This window comes from Tamandua tetradactyla, chromosome X (assembly GCF_023851605.1).
Source record: "Tamandua tetradactyla isolate mTamTet1 chromosome X, mTamTet1.pri, whole genome shotgun sequence".
Lineage (NCBI taxonomy): Eukaryota > Metazoa > Chordata > Mammalia > Pilosa > Myrmecophagidae > Tamandua > Tamandua tetradactyla.
The window spans coordinates 64,502,594-64,520,905 of NC_135353.1; the positions used below are offsets into that span (position 1 = coordinate 64,502,594).

General features: G+C 34.4%; 1 protein-coding gene across 2 annotated transcripts in view; it reads right to left on the reverse strand.

The window, feature by feature from the left end:
- Positions 1–407: 407 nt before the first annotated feature.
- DNAAF6 (dynein axonemal assembly factor 6) overlaps positions 408–18,312 on the reverse strand; it is a 66,225-nt gene continuing 48,320 nt past the window's right edge. For both annotated transcript variants that reach the window (XM_077145819.1, XM_077145818.1), the window contains 2 exons: positions 5,072–5,157; positions 408–604 (listed from right to left, as the gene is read on the reverse strand). In XM_077145819.1, coding sequence (XP_077001934.1) covers positions 475–604; positions 5,072–5,157 — 216 coding nt within the window. In that variant the 3' untranslated portion in view covers positions 408–474. The remainder of the gene's footprint in view (positions 605–5,071; positions 5,158–18,312) is intronic.

An 18,312-nucleotide genomic window follows, 5' to 3' on the forward strand; every position in this document is an offset into this window, starting at 1 on the left:
TACCTGTATATTCTAGAACAACAGTGATAGAGAACATTATCATTTGATCAAATCAATGAAAAGGGAACCAAATAAATTGTTCTGAAGATAATAATGGTCAGTGCCTATGCCACTGATTGTATCATAGGGTAATTAATTGGCTTTTGTTCTTCAGAATACTGAAATAAATGGCCCAATCACTTCACAGTCATATTTCAATTATTTAATTATAATATAGTAATTTAATTGGTTAACCTGTAAGTATTCTATCCTGATCTCACTCTAAAAAGGGAGTAGCCCATTATTATGAGAAAACAATCTTTCTTAGCAGAGTAATAGAAAGGACTATAAATTATCAGAATATTACTAGAATTGAATTTAGACCCTGTCCAAAATATGCCAGAATAATTGAGATTTTTTGAAAACACTGACAGTTAAAAAAATTTTATTTTTACCAGTGACATTTTACCTCTTTAACTCCTTAGTCATGCAGTTTCAAAAAAAATTAAGAAAATCCAACTCTCTTTTCAAAGCTACAGTGACTTCAAGAGTCTCAGTCTCTATGACATAAAAAGCTTTAGCACTGCTGCATTCCACAGGATGGGGAAGGGTTACCAACAGCTTCCTATAAACACAAAACAAAAACCTGGAATCAGCTTCATAATGAGACATCAAGAACATATTGCTTTGAATAAAGCAATAGAAAGCAAAGTGAATACCGTTAGAAGCACCAAAAAAAATCCCACAACATTTAGACAGCATAAGTATTGTATCAAAAATACACCTGATGACACAAATATACCAGGTTTTTTGCCTTCAAAATCCAAGCAGTTCTTTTGAATTCTCCCCCTCCTTTCTTCTGAATTGACTGAATTTTGCATTATATAAACATAGTCTTATTCTGTGTTTATGGGCATCAAAGTAGAGCAATTGCAATTATAAGTTGATTGGACAGATCTGTTATCAGTCATGCTTATGTGTAGCTGGAATGTGGCTGGCTGATACAAATCTGAAAATTGGAATGGTTCTATATAATATCTCCGCTAATACAACTTTAGTTTGGATCTTTACTACAGGTCTAGTTGTTGAAACTCAGGCCTGGAATGATTTCACTATCAGATCAATAAAAGTGCTTCTTGTCACTTGCAACTGTTTCTTTCTACTATACATTGACAAAAATTCCCTGTAATAGATTGCTGGGCTTATTTTGCAGTTTATGGCTCAGTTGCTGGGTAGTTGTATGCTTAAGATGCATTGCTGGGGATGAGATATCCATAATTCTGTCATAGTGGTATGAATTTGAATTATGTGTGGGGTCGGCACATACTGGTATCTGAAGAAAAATACATTAAACACTTGTGCCCTCTCATTCTCTGTAGAGAAGGCCTGAATATCTATAGAAAAATTGTACAGAAAAGGAAAGCTCTTTTAGAAGGTATAAGATACAAATCAGAAAAAGAATACAATATTTTTAGGGGTGTACTTGAATAGAGAACTAGTATTTGAAAACAACGTCTTGAAAATCAATTCCCTCTTTAACTCATTTGCAAAGACCTAAAGTTCAGGAGACTGGGTTCATTGAAAGTATTTGTTACACATTTCTGGAACCTAAAAGAAATTTTTCGAGGTCCTTGTACCATTCCAGATATTTGGGGTAGTAGAAACTACTCCCTCCACCTAAAGTAATGAAATAGCAAGTATTCTTAATGCAGCCTGTAACATTTGGCATCTCAAAAAAATGTGGGTGCAAAAAAAATGTTAGAATCCCTCTTTTTAAAGCTGTTTATAATATAGGTTGTGCTAAGAGTTAGATCTGTTTTATTTCTTATTCTATAAATGAGAATACATTCACTTTAAAAAGAAAGCAAAGCTTAGTAGTGGTAGCTTCACTGCACTAAAAGACAACTGTAAATCAGCTGAGGAAGGAGTTCCAATGATAATGTGCATTTCTCTGTCCAGAGAGAAATAAATTCAAAAGAGACAGTTAGTGGCTAATGGAATGATCCATCTATCCCTGCATTTCTGTCTAGTCCTTAGTAGTATGACTTCACATACTAAAATTTTGAACAGGAATTGTGCAACCTCTTTAGGCTTTTAGGAGAAGGGAATCATTTTTGTCTAGTCTATTTTACTGTCTGATATCTGAACAGAGATTTACATTTAAACAAAATAAAAATCTACACAAATTTAGCCATGTAAATTCATTGAAGGACAGGACGATAACTTATCTTGGTGTTCTCTCAATGTCTAGCAGAAGACTTTATACATGTTTTTTGAGTAAAACAAGTGAATATGAAGGAAGTGTCCAGGTCATCACAAAATGACATTTGAATAATGTCACTGTAGATTAGTACTATAAAATATGAATAAACATTTAAACCCAATTCCTCTACCTTTACATTGATAGAGTTACAGTTTAGGCATTGACCAAATGTTCATCCTGTGTTAATATTCATTGGAAATTATTTAAATGTAAACATATGAAAATAAAAACAAAAAATGATCTACACAGTGAACTCCAGTTTAGAGACTTAAAGACTTACATTTATATGAGAGAGTTTAAGCTGGTGTTCCTTATAAGAGATTTAAGGAAAGGACAACTTGTTTTATGCATATTCACATAATGTAGTTTTTATTTTATGGGGTCAATAAATATTTTGATTTACATATACGGATTAAAACCAGTTGTTTTTAAAACCTTTTTAAGGTTTCCTGTTGGAGACATGAACTATTTTTGAAGAAAGTGCAAAATAGCTGTTGAGTTGCAATTCACTATTCCATCTAGAAAACTTTTTTTAGGTATTAGTTTCTACAGACATCAGTCATCTTTCAATTATTTGAATTAAAGGAGCATAGTAGAGGCGTGTGTAATCTAAAGCAACACTCAAACAAAAAAAACCTTGTATTTGTCTTCAGAATGTGTTTTTACTTTCACATTCAAGAAACACATTTATGATATTCTTAGAATTTATTTAAAAAATAACGAAAACTTATGTGAAGACAAAAGTCAGGAGATTCTGGGAAATTAACTGATTTTCTCCATCTTTCTTCCTTTCCACCTATTCCATGTAGGGAATCTACAGTTGGGGGACAAATTAATTCAGTCAACTGTTTTATTTCTTTTGGTTATATAATGTTAAATATCAGCATTTTATTGACAGTTCTAATACAATTGACTGGTTTGATATGACGAGTCAATTCAGTTAAAATAATTTCACCTGTTCTGCCTTGTAGATACATGAATAGAATGTCCTCTTTAAATTATTTCTTGGAGTGGAGAGGTAAATAAGAGTAAATATTGTATTAAAGAATATCAAATTTAGGAATTACAGAAATTAGATGTAAATATCAATAAACTTAAGAAATAAGACACATTTCTGGTAATAGAATTTCAAATAGCATGGCTCCAAGGATGCCCAAATGTTTACAAAAAGTTATAAAAACCTTAATTCTATCTTCTGTCTTTTTGTTTTCCATTTTAATTAATGAATTTTTTTAAGAGCCCATACACCTCTACACTGAATCTTTAATATATAGGTATGGTATGATTCAAATGACCTAATGTAGCCCACGTTCTATGTGATAAGGTATCTTTGTATGAGTCAACTAGTCTTTTCTGATAGATAGCTGGAAAGACAGCAGAGGAAGAGCAGCTGCATAAAGATTGATGGAGACAGTGAGAACTGCTGGAGAAATGGAAATTAACTCCATGGTGTGTACATATGTGTGTGTTTTTAACAAATGTGCAAATACCATGGAGAGATTAACTGTTCTTTTAGCCAACTATATTTTTGAAGGTTGTGCAGAATAATTAAATGTATGTATAATATGCAAAAAAAGGTACAATACTCCTCGAAGTGAAAGGTAGGAATAGTGAATGTAATTTTTATAACACATGATAATTTCTGTGGGGATACATTTTTTAATTGTGTAAATAATGAGAAAATGTTTGATATATAAATATTCATCTGTGGATCATTTTAGGTTAAATGCATCTACTATAGAAGTCATATAAGCTATATACAATGGGTTGTTCAAACTCAGCAGTCTTTTGTAGAAGGGATGTACATTTTATTTTCTTGAAGTCCTAAGATCAACAAGGGAGAAATAGAGGTACTGATAATTGAAGGAAGGTAATATGCCAGCAGCTGCCTGCTTTCCCTACCCAGTTTGAAATACACATGAATTAAAAAGAAAGGACCAGTGCAATCAACCAATCTATGCTCATTGCTATCTCCAGATGAAAAGTGAACAAAACAGTCATATATTTAGATATTTTGTCTAACACATACCAGGTTCCATCTATTTCCTCTTTATAGAGTTAGTTGTAAGATACAGGATGGATTTTATCCATATTTCAAGGTAAGCATTTAATATATGAATTTTACTGTATTTGTTATGTTTTGGGAACATGATTTGAAACAATGTAATAACAAAAGTATACTGAAAATATCAAAATATAAAATATTTAACTGAAGTTTTCCATGATCATCTGTATTATTTCCAAATGTATACACACAATCTGAGGACCTAGTGATAAATTAGCTGTTAGAAATTTTGTTAGATAATTGATAAGGCTTTTTGTTGAGGAAACAAAGGCTTTTTTTCAGAAGAACACAACCAAATGTAAACTCACAGCCTGATACTATCCAAAAACTTGAAAGATATTGCTTTTCTTATGCTATCACTGTACAGAAAACCACATGCAAGACATACAATTAAAGGGTTTTTCACCTCTAGCCATTTTTTTCTGACAGATAAACTGCATCTAAATGTCAAGGATTGTGTTTTGACGGTATCAACCCATTCCACACATCTGGATACAAACTAGAAAAATATTTTGGCATTTCCAGATATATTGATATATTATTTACTATACATATGTATAGTATGTGTGTATGTATGTTAATATTATGTATATCAAATACCTGAATGATTATTTGACTTCTTCTACTTTCTTCTTTGTGCTTTGGAACATAAAAAGACAGACTTTATGGGTGATACAAAATAACTATGTATAGTTTTAAAAAGAATATTGACTAAGTACTCATTAATGTTATAATAAACTATTTCAGTCCTAAATTTTACTCACTTATCAGGTGTGCGAAGATCAAGGATTGTTTCCTGGATGTCAATTTTAATTTCAGAAGGGCTTGTATTTGGTAGTTTAATTTTAATCTGAAAGAGAAAATGAAAAGAAAAATAGTATTGTCTTAGTGTACAGAATTCATTTGAAAAGTGTAAGAACATACAAAGAAAGAAGAATTAATATTTATGAAGTGCCAACATGTTCCAGGCTAAATCCTTTCCTCATAACAATCCTAAGAATCAAGTATTATTACCCCAATTTTACATATGGAGAAACTGAGGTAGAGAAGTTTAGTGTGGGTTGGTGATGCCATCTTGTAATTTCCTGGTATAAACTCCCACACCACATTTTCTAGGAAGGAGTAAGAGTTAGCAAAGTTGTTAACATAACAAAACAGAAATAATAATATGAACTTACTCCAAAGGACCATTTATTAGTTTAGTAAGATATCATTTGAAATGTCTCATCTCAATTACTATACGCCCTAGCAATTCCATTCCTGGCTATATACCCAAAATAATTATAAGCAGATGTTCAAACAAAGCTTGTACAAAACGTATTTGTTTTATAAATAGCAGAACTATTCACAATAGCCAAAATAAGGAAACTACCCATGTATTCTCAACTGAAGAATGGTTCAACAATGTGGTCTATCCATACAATGGAATATTATTCAGCCACAAAAAGGAATGAAATATTGTTACATGCTACAACAGAGATGAATCTTGAAAGCATTATGCTAAGTGAAAAAGCCAGATACAAAAGGATATTATAGAATTGAATTTGTATGAAACATCCAAAATAGGCCGAATCCATAGAGACAGAAAGCAGATTAGCAGTTGCCAGGGGCTGAGAAGAGGGGATTTGGGAAGTGACTACTAACTGGAAACAGGGTTATTTCTTCTGGGGTGATGAAAATGTTCTGGAACTAGAGAGTGATGATGGTTGCCCAACATATGAATGTACTAAATATCACTAATGGTAAATTTTATGTTTTGTTCATTTTATCACAATTAAAAAAAATCTCATCTCTCGTTCCAATTTAATTCATTCTCTTTTGAAGGAAATTGACAAGATAAAATTAAGATGACATGGCATATGTTTCCAAAAACAAACAAGTATAAAATACCCTAAGTTTAAGGTAAATTTCTAAGCCTACCCCAAAAGGAGTTCGAAGATTTGACATATTGGACATCTATTGATTTCAGATTAGAATGGCAAGGATGAAAGCAACAGGTTATGAGGAAAATAAATATCAAATAGGTAATGGGACTAGTTAGAATTATTTGTAAGAAGTTGCAAGTAAGCAACAGTATTTTTGAAATATAAAGTATGTGGAACAATATTTTAGTTCATTGAATCTGTATATAAACAAATATTTGTAAATCACACTTGAGAGGTGTAACCATCTAAATATATCCTATCATGAATATTTTCATTAAACAAAGAATTATCTAATTTATATTTTGAAAATTCATATCCTCATAATTGGAGATGCTTTTTATAAGAGAAATTAGAACATTTCTCAAAGAGGCAGTTCTAGGCACTCTACCTCAAAGTAAATGTGCGTTCCATTGGACAAAGAAAGCCCCATTTTAACTAAATAACATTCTGGTCTGCTAGATGAGTTGAGATGTCCTTTATTCACAAGAAGACTCATACCATCTTAATCAAGGGATACAAATTTTTGTTTCTTTCATCTGAAATGTTTCGATCTTTCAAGGTAAAGAATTTTTTTCCACAGGGTTGAAATAACATTTGAGGAAGGAGTAATGAATTATGATTTATGTGAAACTTAGCTAAAACTTTTGGGTAGATCTTTGAAGTGGTTATTAAAATCATTTGCAAATCTAGTGAAGATTTCAAATCTAATTCAGAAACAACTGATTTTACTTCTTGGGGAAATTAAAATTGTATACTAAAATGGTTTCAGAGGAGGGACTGGAGAAGGGACAAATTAAGTGGCATACATTAATACTGCACAAGATAGAAGGTTCAATGAGGACTCATAAGAGAAAATCACTCCTGAAACATAAATCAGGCTTCTTCAGAAATACTTTCAATGAATATTTGTAAAATAGACAGGGCTATTAAATGACCTCGAACTTATTATACCCAGGATTTAACTTGTCCAAAAGTAGTAATACAAGATGTCATTGACCAAATGATTAAAGGGAGTGAGGTACCTCTCTTTACATAGGATGCAAATTAAATTCACTTCACATAAAAAATTATTTAATAAGTAAACTAAGGAAAATGCTAAAAATTTTTATGGGAATCTTTCAGCTATTCGGGAGTTCAACATTTGGAGTCAATCTTGGGGTATGAATTCTGGTTCTATCACTTATTAGTAAATCATTGTTGCATAATGAATTACCCTCCAAATAATGGCTCAAAACAACAATAATCATGATGATTCTGGCTTAGAATCTATCATGAAGGAATAGTCAAGATATCATCTTACTATGAATAAATGGATCTGATTAGGACTAAGGTAAATAAGAATACAGGGTAAAGGATAATACTGTCTGTATTTTAAAATCTCAACCTCTGTGGGAGAACAAAGGAAGAGATGTTTATTCAGTCCAAAATTTAAATTTTTTGTAGCACCCTATCTAATTTAACCCATCTGTTCAGTTTATTTAAAAAAAACCAGTTGCATGGAGCCTAGAATAGGGAATTAGACCTTATTATTCTGGATGGGTTAATGTAATATCCAATACATTCCACAGTATGGTGGGCAGAAAATAACATATTTAAAAAGTCACTTTGAGGGACTGGGGAAAAAGGTGAAACTATTAAACTACCTCACCTGGGGAACTCCTGATATTCTCTTAGCCCCAATTTAGTAAGCCAAACCCTCAATCTTGGGAACTTGCCCTCATGAAACATTTCTGCAATGGTGAAGCTAGGCCTGTATGTAATTATGCCTAAGAGTCACTCTCAGACAACCTCTTTTGTTGCTTATATGTGGCCTCTCTCTTTAAGCCAACTCTGAAAATAAACTCACTACCCTCCCCCTCTACTTGGGACATGACTCCCAGGGGTGTAAGTCTCCCTGGCAATGTTGGACATGACTCCCAGGGATGAGCTTGGCCCTGGCATCATGGGATTGAGCATGACCAAAAGGGGTAAAAATACAACAAAATGAAGTTTCAGAGGCTAAGAGATTTCAAGTAGAGTCAAGAGGTCATTTCTGGAGGTTACTTTTATGCAAGCTTTAGCCAGATATTTCAAACTACCACAGTATGCCATTCCCCAACCAACAGAATTTCTGAAAACCCTAGGGAAGAGCCCTGGCTCTATGTAAGTCTCTATAAAAGTTTTTCAAGGTAAGTTTATTTTCTCAGAATCTTGAGGCCTCCAGATTGAGCCTAAGGTAGATAAGTCCTGAAACACAGAGGTACCAGTTTCTCCAAAAACAACAACCAAGTTCATCCCTCTACCGCAGATGGTTAACACCCCTTTTCAGTATGAAGAAGTTAAAATGGTTATTTCCAGACATCCCTGAAAATTGAGAGAAATATCAAATGAGAGGAAGGAGGTGAAACTGAGAAATTAAGATTTAACAAATGACTGTAACTACTAACTTATTATACAGATATTTCTTTTTAGAGCTAGTGTTTTAGGATAGCCAAAAGGAAATACCTGAAGTTGTTGAACTGTAATCCAGCAGCCTTAATCTTTGATAATGATTATATAAGTATTTCGCAAAAAAAATGTCAGCTGCCTGTATTTGTATAGATCTACTTCTGGATGTTTTGTTTTGTTTCATTTGTAGTTTTACATATATTTTTGAACTATCTCTGTTAATACTATACTGTCTTAGTTAACCTATTCTTATTGTAAGGCTTAAAATTGGGTAGATTACAATATTAGTGGTCAATAAGAAGGAGGGGTAAGGGGAATGGGATGTATGGGATTTTTTCTTTCATCTTTTCATTTCTTCTTCTGGAGTAATGCAAATGTTCTAAAAATTATCATGGTGACAAATATGAGATGACATTGTGAACCACTGACTATATACTTTGGACGGACTGTATGATATATGAAGATATCTCAATAAAAATACATAATTTTTTTTTTTAAAAAAAGATATCATCTTGGGCTGCAGGCTTGACTGGGGCAAGAGGATCTTTATCCAAGATGGCTCATTCACATGGCTGTTGGCAGTAGGCCTCAGTTCTTCAGCTCCATAGGGTGGCTTGAGTGTCTTCATGACACAGCCATTGTCTTCTCTCCAGGATGAATGATCCATAAGAACAAGGCAGAAGTGACATCTTTTTTTTTTTACCTAGCTCATAAATCACACTCATATCTGTAATATATAATTGGTTACACAGGTCAGGCCTATTCATTGTAGGAGGGGACCACAGAAAGGGGAGAATATCAGGAGGTGAGAATCACTGGAGGCCATCTTAGAGGTTGGTTATCCCAGGACCCATCACTAACTATAGATCAAATGCCTGTCATCTGGCTTGTAAATAGAAATGTGATAGGGAATGTCCATTAATCTAAGGTTTATGAAATCCCTGTTTTCCACTTTCGTCTTGTCCTTAGGCAAATAGCCAAAACTACTTGGTTAGTCTCTGTCTGGGAATTCACTTTGGGGTTTTCCTGGAGAAAGATAAAGGAAGGAAAATTGTTTCCAAATTGTTTTCATTGCCCTGTGTTTATTCTCCTATGTGTTGTGAAGGCCTGGCTTAATATATCAAAGTGTATTATTGTGGGATTGTCATTTTGAGTTTTAAACCTCCTCTTTCCTTTCTTGTTCTTATGACAGATTTATAAGACAAGATGGTTACTGAAGAGAGCATATTCCTATAATCTATCTGTAAGTAATTAATACAAGCTCTCTAAATCCTCAGATAAATGTCTATGATCATATTACCAGATGTTTGAGAACTGACATGAGAAGTCCAAATAACATCCTGCATGGATACTTTGTGGCTACCACAAGAGAAGAATAAGTGAAACATATCTTATATGTAATTTGGTCAGTCTACACTATTTACTGAAATTGCCATGAAGCTTACGATATACAGAAGTTTGGGCTGACACTTTGAAGGATATTCTTATTTAATTCTTTTTATTTTAATCATCAGATATAATAATATATATATATATAGGTTTTTTTACAATCTAGGCCCCTGTTTTCTTATAAGCATTTTCTAAAGGTGACCAAACCATTGTTGTTCTTTTGTTTCTGGCTTATTTTGTTTCACTAAATGTCCCACATGTTCATTTACATGTAAAAATACTGTTCTTTGACAGAAATATAGTAACCACACCCAGTATGTATGATTCTTAGGGAAGAAGTTGAGACTATTTGAATTTCCATTTGAAACTTGACAGCATTAGGGAATTTTGATTAACAGAGAAAGTGGAAGTAATTCTCTCTGAATTGCTTCAATGATTTAATTTCCCATTATTTAACTATGGAAACACATGTGAGATTTTTTTTTCCATGGCTGCCATGAGCAATGAAAATGTCTCATGAGCAGTGAAAATCTGTGGGAAAATGAAAAACATAGATAATGGATCCCTACATTGACATTATATATTTACCTCTGAAGAATAAAAATATAGAGGTATGTATTCTACAGAGAGAGGGTACAAAACCAGTAGATCTTTTTAAATTGATGGATAAATTTTCTATAATGTTACAATTTTGAAACATTCCACTGCTATATTTCCATGACTGTTTTATAAGATCACATAAGTATGACTTCCCTCCTTTCAGAGGAGTCAAGGATAAGCTCAGCTCATTGTGGAGTAACAACATTCATCCACAGGCCTCCATATCTCCACTGGCACCTCCAACTCCAAACATTCACAGCCTCACCACCACTAGTTTTAAGATTACCAGAACTAAATTCATTATATTTTTATCTCTATCAATAATCACAAAAAGCCTCAGACTCCCAAGTCATTCCTTATCACCCTCTAATTCCCAAATGATTCTTCATATTTCCTATTCTGTCTCCATTTCTTACCCCTTATTAACTCCTGAAACCCTTCCATTAGGCCCTCTCATTTCAAAGGACATCATCCCTTATACCCTAAGCCTCTTTGAATATTCTCTTCAGCTTCTTAGTCTAACTGAAATCTGATCCAGATTTCATCAAGGGAGATACTGTTTTGCCTACAGTCTCCTCAGTTGTTACCTGTTTTTTCTCCGACCTCCTCCTTCATATAACTGGGCCTGATCCTTCCATTCATCCTTTTTTTTTTAAACCTCACATCCTCACACTTTACCCACTCATTGCAATCATCTACCAATCATGGGTCATTAATTCTTGTGAGGTTTGGGGGCTTTATGGACCCCAGAAAATCATGTTCTTAAAGCTCATCCATTCCTGTGGGTGTAGACCTATTGTGGGTAAGACCTTTTGATTAGGTTATTTCAGTTGATGCATGCCCCAAGTGGGTCTTAATCCTCTTACTGGAGTCCTTTATAAGAGGATAGAAGACACAGAGAAAAGTCTCAGAGAAGCTGAGAGGGAAAAAGCCAAAGAAGCTGGGAGAGAAAAGCAAGAGCAGCTCAGAGAGAAAAAGACACAGAAGCTTAGAAAGAAAGCTACAGATGGAGCAATGAGAAGCTAAAAGCAACAAAATCCAGGAGAAAAGGGAGAGACCAGAAGACATCGTCATGTGCCTGGCCATATGACACAGGAGTCCACATATCACCTGATGATGACTTGATTTGGAGATTTTCATGGGTTCAGAACAGTAAACTTGCAAGTTAGTAAATCCCCCATTGTAAAAGCCAATCCATTTCTGGTATATTGTTTGTGTCAGCTTTAGCGAACTAAAACACCCTGATTTTTCTAAGATAAGTTCCTGGTTCACTACTGATCTTTCTAACATTAATTCCTGTCTTAAATCTTGGTGACTTAAATATCCCCACTTAGATAATCTTTCCAACATTCTAGTTTCACTTCCTTATCTCCTTCAAATCTTTGATCACATAGTGCCATTTCCCTGACCACACAGTTAAAAATTAACTCCACCATCACTAGTACTCCCTATCACTTTCCCTGCTCTTTGTTCCTTCATAGCATTTATCCATTTCAAATGTACAAATGTATCTATTTATTTTGTTTTATTACCTATCTTTCCCACTAGAAAGCATGCTCTGTGAGGGAAGTGAGTTTTTCTGTTTTGTTTACTATGTTATCCTCAGTGCTTAGAACAATGCCTGTCTTATCATGGACCTAATAAATATTTATTGAATGACTGAATGAATGCAAGGATGGTTCAATATTAAGAACTCTCTTAACATAATTTGTGAAATTGATAAGTCAAAAGTGATAAAATGTGATATTCACAAATGTTAAAAAGGCATCTGATTAAATTCATCATCCATTCTTGTTTAGAACTCTTAATGAAATTAGAACATGGAACCCAAAAGACAAGTATCAGCCTGAACAAGAAAGCACTAGAAGCATTTTAATTAAAGGGAAAAATAAGAAATAATGTCCTGTATCCACGATTGTTATATAACATATTTCTGGAGGTACTAATTTGTACAATTAGACAAGAAAAAAATGAGGTATTGGAAATGAGGAGGTAAAATTATCATTTGAGGGAAGAATAATCTAGGTGGAATGAACATCAAAGAGTCAGGAGATACCTTGACATATTAAATAATCAGAAAGAAGGGCAGATAGATTAGAGCATAGTGAACAAAGAAGAAAATGTGGCATTAGATGCAACTGAAAAAGTAAGTAGGGGCCATATCATATAAGGGCTCAGAGTTAAAATAATGAGTTTGCATTTTGTTCTATGTGCAATAGGAAGCCATTGAAAGGTTCTGAGCAAAGAAGTGACGTGATCTGATTTACTTTAAAAATGGATCTCTGTGGCTATTGGGTAGAAGAAGCTGTAGGGAAGCAAGAGTTTAAGCAGGGAAGAGTTAGGAGGGAATCATAATGGCCCAGGTGAGAGATGATGATGGCTTGGATCAGGGTGATAGCTGTGGTGGTAATGAATTTAAAAAATATTTTTACTGCTTTTTATAAATTAGAGAAGTTGTAAGTTTACAAAAAATCGTTCAGAAAATACAGAGTTCTCATATACTAACCCCAACAGTTTTCCCTATTATTAACACTTTGAATTAGTGTGCTAACTTAGTTACAATTGAATAAACAATATTATTATAATTATATATTAACTATAGTTCATCGTATATATGGTTCACTCTTTACGTTGTATAGTTCTATGGTTTAAAAAAATTATTCTAGTAACATATATGCAACCTAAATTTCCTCCTTTTAACCACACTCAAATATAAAATTCAGTGATATTGATTGCATTCACATTGTGTTATCATCACCGTCAGCCATTATCAGATTATTCCATCACCCCAGAAGGAAATTCTGTAATTAAGCATAGTCTCCATAGTCCTACTCCCACCCAGGCCCTTGGTAACCTGTACTCAAATTTCTGACTTCATGAATTTTCTTGTTCTAAATATTTCACTGATCTCATTGATATGAAATAATTAGAATATATTTTGAAGGCAGAGTTAATCAGACTTGCTGATGGTTGAATGTGAGGCATAAAGGAAAGAAGAAGAGGGATGATTTTGGTTTTTAGCTTGAGCCGAAGAGATCACATTCCTATAATCTGTAAGTAATTGGGAGAGTGAATGTTGTTGCTACTTACTGAGATGAAGAAGATGAATGAGATAGAAGTTTGGGGAAAACAACTGAGAGTTCTGTTTCGGACATGTTAGATTTAACTATTAAACAAGTGTGAGATGCCAACTAAGCAGCAGTTGATGATAAGAATCTGAAGCTCATGAGAAAGGTCAAGACTAGAGAGATAAATGGTATTTAAGGCCATGAAACTAGATGGAAAGAAAATAGTTAGAAAGAAAAGGCACAGGTCATATCTGTAGGGAACTCCGGGCAAAAGAAGAGCCAGAGATTTTGGAAAAAGGAGATAATGAATATCCAGTGGTTTTGGAGTAAAACCAGGGTACATGGAATCACTAAAATAAAGAGAAAAAAGTGATTCAAGGAGGAGAGTCAACAGGGTGAAATGTGACTGAGTGGTTACCCTCGTATCTTCATTCCTTTTTCTAACCAGTATTTCTAAGCCAGGGGGTGGGGGGAGCACTACTGGCATTTTGTGCAGGACAATTCTTCATTGTTCATTACTGTCCTTCTTATTGCAGGATTTAGAGCATTCTTGACCCCTGAGTACTAAATGCCAGTAACATCTTGCAATCATTGTGAAAACCAAAATGCCTCTACCCATTTCTAAAAGTCCCCAAAGTGTCTATCACTGTTTGTTCATCAGCCACCAATGACACAGAGTAGACACTCAACAAATATTACATGAATGAATGAGTGGGTCCTTGTCATCAGTTGAAAAGCATACTAAAGTCTTTTATTCAAAACCAAACATTCCCCTAAATCCTGCCTTTTCCTCAACAACTATCTCCTCTCTTCTCCTTCACTGCTAAACTTCCCCAGAGAACAATCTATATTTGCTGACTTCTCTTTCTCACTTCCTATTCACGTCTCAGTTTTCTTCAATTAGCACTGGCCCACACCATACTCCTGATGGTGCCCTCTTCCAAAGATCACCAAAGACTTGATTAATAAATCTAAGATTTTCTTCTATTTGCTAATACCAATTTACTTCTTTATGGCAGTAGATACTATTATGATTTACCCCCATCTCCAAATGTCCTTAGGTTCCTCTTCCTTTACCCATTCCTCAAATATTTGTGTTTTTCAGGGTTAACGTGTGAATCTGCTTGCATGGACTTAGAAGTTCCTGCCAGTTCCAGTTCAAAGATTCCATATCTTGTGATGAAACTTGCTCAAAATGTTATCGGCAAAATGTAAAATTACTGATTTTTATTACCAAATAATATGTATAAGACAACCTTCACCCTTATTCTACCCCTGACCCTTAGCCCATCTCAATGGCAATTTGTCTCTCTTTATTTCTCTCTCTCATTATGAGGGACCTTTGTTTTCAACCTTATTAATTTTGGTATTGCTTAAAATTTTAAATATATATTACTTTCATAATCAGAAATATATTGTCTATACAATTAGATTAGTTCTTAAGGGTGTATTCATTCCCTACTACCATGATCATTATAAAGGAGTATTGTGATATTACCTATAAATGTATGTATATTACTGAGAGAACTATTAGAAATTTAATTGAAGGTTTACTGTGCTGGCTGGAGCTGATAATAAGAAATCATATTAAAGCTCAAATATCCTACTCCCTGCCACACAGTCTGATATATCACCAATCAAATAAGGTTAGTATAATGAGGAAGCCTACCAAAAAACACAGGTATCTATCCTCTAGAATTTTAAATGGAAAAGAGAATCCATTTTCAAGCAGCCCAATCTGTTCATTAAAAGTAAATGAATATGAAAACAAAAAAAAGAAAAAAGTAAATGAATATGACTATTATAACCTTAAAGGAGAAACCAGGATTTGAGAAGTAGACCATTAAAGAAACAAGTGAATTCTCAGAGAATGAGTAGACACTTTGCTCAGAATGATTGATAGTCCTTTCTGAGATGAATGCTTGTGATAAATATGTGACTCCTGGTCGTGTTTTCCAGCTGGTAACTGACTCATCACCCATCCCTGACACTCACTTCATTCTAAGTGAAATATAAGGGATTTAGTGAGGCACAAGGATGAGCTGATGATAAAATAAAACCACAGACTGAATGGCCTGACTTTTAGCCCACACCAAAATGCCCCGGTATCAATATAGAGCCATCAAAGTAGGATTACCGACATATTATGTATCCATTCTTGTTCAAAACGAGTATCAAATGATCTTTAGGCTTCTAGCCTCTCCACCCCAAGCAAATGATGGGACATTTTATAGCATAACAGTAACCCTAGCTCCATCTGTTTTTGGATTTTAGAGATAATCCACTGTTCAACACCCATAGGTGAAAATAAGAATTTGTTTACCAGCTTCCTCACTGCACCCATTCAGTTTTCTACTACAAATCGTCCTAATTGGAAATATTAAACTTCCCCACCTGGGGAATTCCAGATATTCTCACAAGCTTTGGGGTCTACCAATTTAATAGGCCGAGTCCTCAATCTTGGGGCTTGCCCTTATGAAACTTGTTTCTGCAAAGGAGAAGCTAAGCCTACTTATAATTAACCCTAAAAGTCATCCCCAGAGAACCTTTTTTGTTACTCATATGTGGCTTCTCTCTCTAAACCAACTTGGCAGGTTAACTCACTGCCTTCCCCCCTACATGAGACATAACTCCCAGGGGTATAAAGCTCCCTGGCAATGTGGGACATGACTCCTGGGAATGAGCCTGGACCAGGCATCATGGGATTGAGAAAGCCTTCTTGACCTAAAGGGGAAAGAGAAAGGAAACAAAGTTTCGGTGGCTGAGAGATTTCAAATAGAGTGGAGAGGTCATTCTGGAGGTTATTTTTATGCATTATATAGATACCCTTTTTTAGTTTTTCGTTATTAGAATAGCTAGAAGGAAATACCTGAAACTGTTGAACTGTATTAGTAGCCTTGATTCTTGAAAATGATTGTATAACCATATAGCTTTTACAGTGGGACCATGTGATTGTGAAACCTTGTGGCTGACATTCCCTTTATCCAGTTTATGGACAGATGAGTAAAAAATAAGGACAAAAATAAATAAATAATGGAGGGGGGGGATAAGGGGCATAGACTCTTTTGGATATTCTTTTTAAACTTTTTGTTGTTATTCTTATATGTATTTTTTGGAGTAATGAAATGTTAAAACATTGTGGTGATAAATCACTACTATATGATGATACTGTGAACCACTGATTGTACACTTTGGATGATTATTTGATATGCAAATATATCTTAATAAAATTGCATTGAAAAACAGTCCTATGTGAAAGCCAAACTATTTTCCTGCATTCTTTCTACATACCTAGAATTCCTTTTCCACCTTCCCCAACTGGTATCCCAAAGGTTTAGTACTCAGGTCCTGTTTTCTCAGAGATAAGCCAGTTCCAATTCTCACCTACCCTGTTTCTGACAGTCTTGACTTCCCCATCATCTTTGTATCTCTAAAACAAGGCCACAACCCCAACCTCACTTCACTGATTCAACTCCACTTTGTTTTCAATACCTCACCTGGAAGTAGAGTAGGAATCTACAGTGCCTCTGTTTGAACTCTAAATCTGATTGTTAGCCCTATCCCAAGGGCCACCTATTCTGCCCCCAATATTAAGACCATTCCTGAGGTTTCCTGACATCCCTCTCAATCTTCCTCCCTGCACACTGCTTAAAATCAGAGAGAAAACACCATCAACTCTTCAAATCACCATTTCCAGTCCCTTTCTTCCTCTTGAATTCTACATAGATTTGTATTTCTAACAGCCTACTGGAGAATTTCAATAAAATTTCTTATGGGCGCATCAAACTCAATATAGCCAAAAGTTAACATCTTTCTCTTACATCTTTGTCTTCTTCTGTTTGCATTACACCTCCTTCTCCCCCCAAAACATACACATACTACACAAATAAAACCATCCTTTGATTGTTTACTCTCTCTAAAAGTAAAAGATGATAATTGTCAAAAATATGGAAAATTTGCATGAGCCAAAAAAATAGAAGTATATCTAAGTCTACCATCCAGAGATAAAAACACTTTCTATTCCTAAATCTTGATTGATGCCATCACCTTTCATCTAGAGACCCAAGCTTGAAATTTGATTCCTGTTTCTCTCTTTAAATGTCACATTAGACAAGTTCCTAAGTTCTATTAATGCTATCTCCAAAATGTCTACCAAAGCCATTCTCTTCTCCATCCCCATTGCCACAGTTCAGGCTCTTACTTCTCTCACCTGGACTAGTGCAATTTTTTTTTTAAACAGCAGTCTTCCAAACTCACTCCTAAATCTCACCACAATTACACCAAAATCAATCTTCACACTGCCACTAGCGTTGCTGTTCTGACATACACATCTAATCACTCAATTTATGAGCTTTTCAAAAATTTAAACTTTAATACCCACAAAATAAAGTCCAAATTTCATGATATGACATTGAAGAACTTTTACAACTGGCTCTAAGCCACTTATTCTGTTGTATCTACTATAATTTCACTTCAGTGCATTCCAGGCTCCAAAAACATCACAAATAGTTCTCAAAACATACCATACACTCTCATAGGCTTTGCTTATGCTAGACACTCTGTTTGGAAAGCTTTTCCACTCTTTTCTGCCTGATA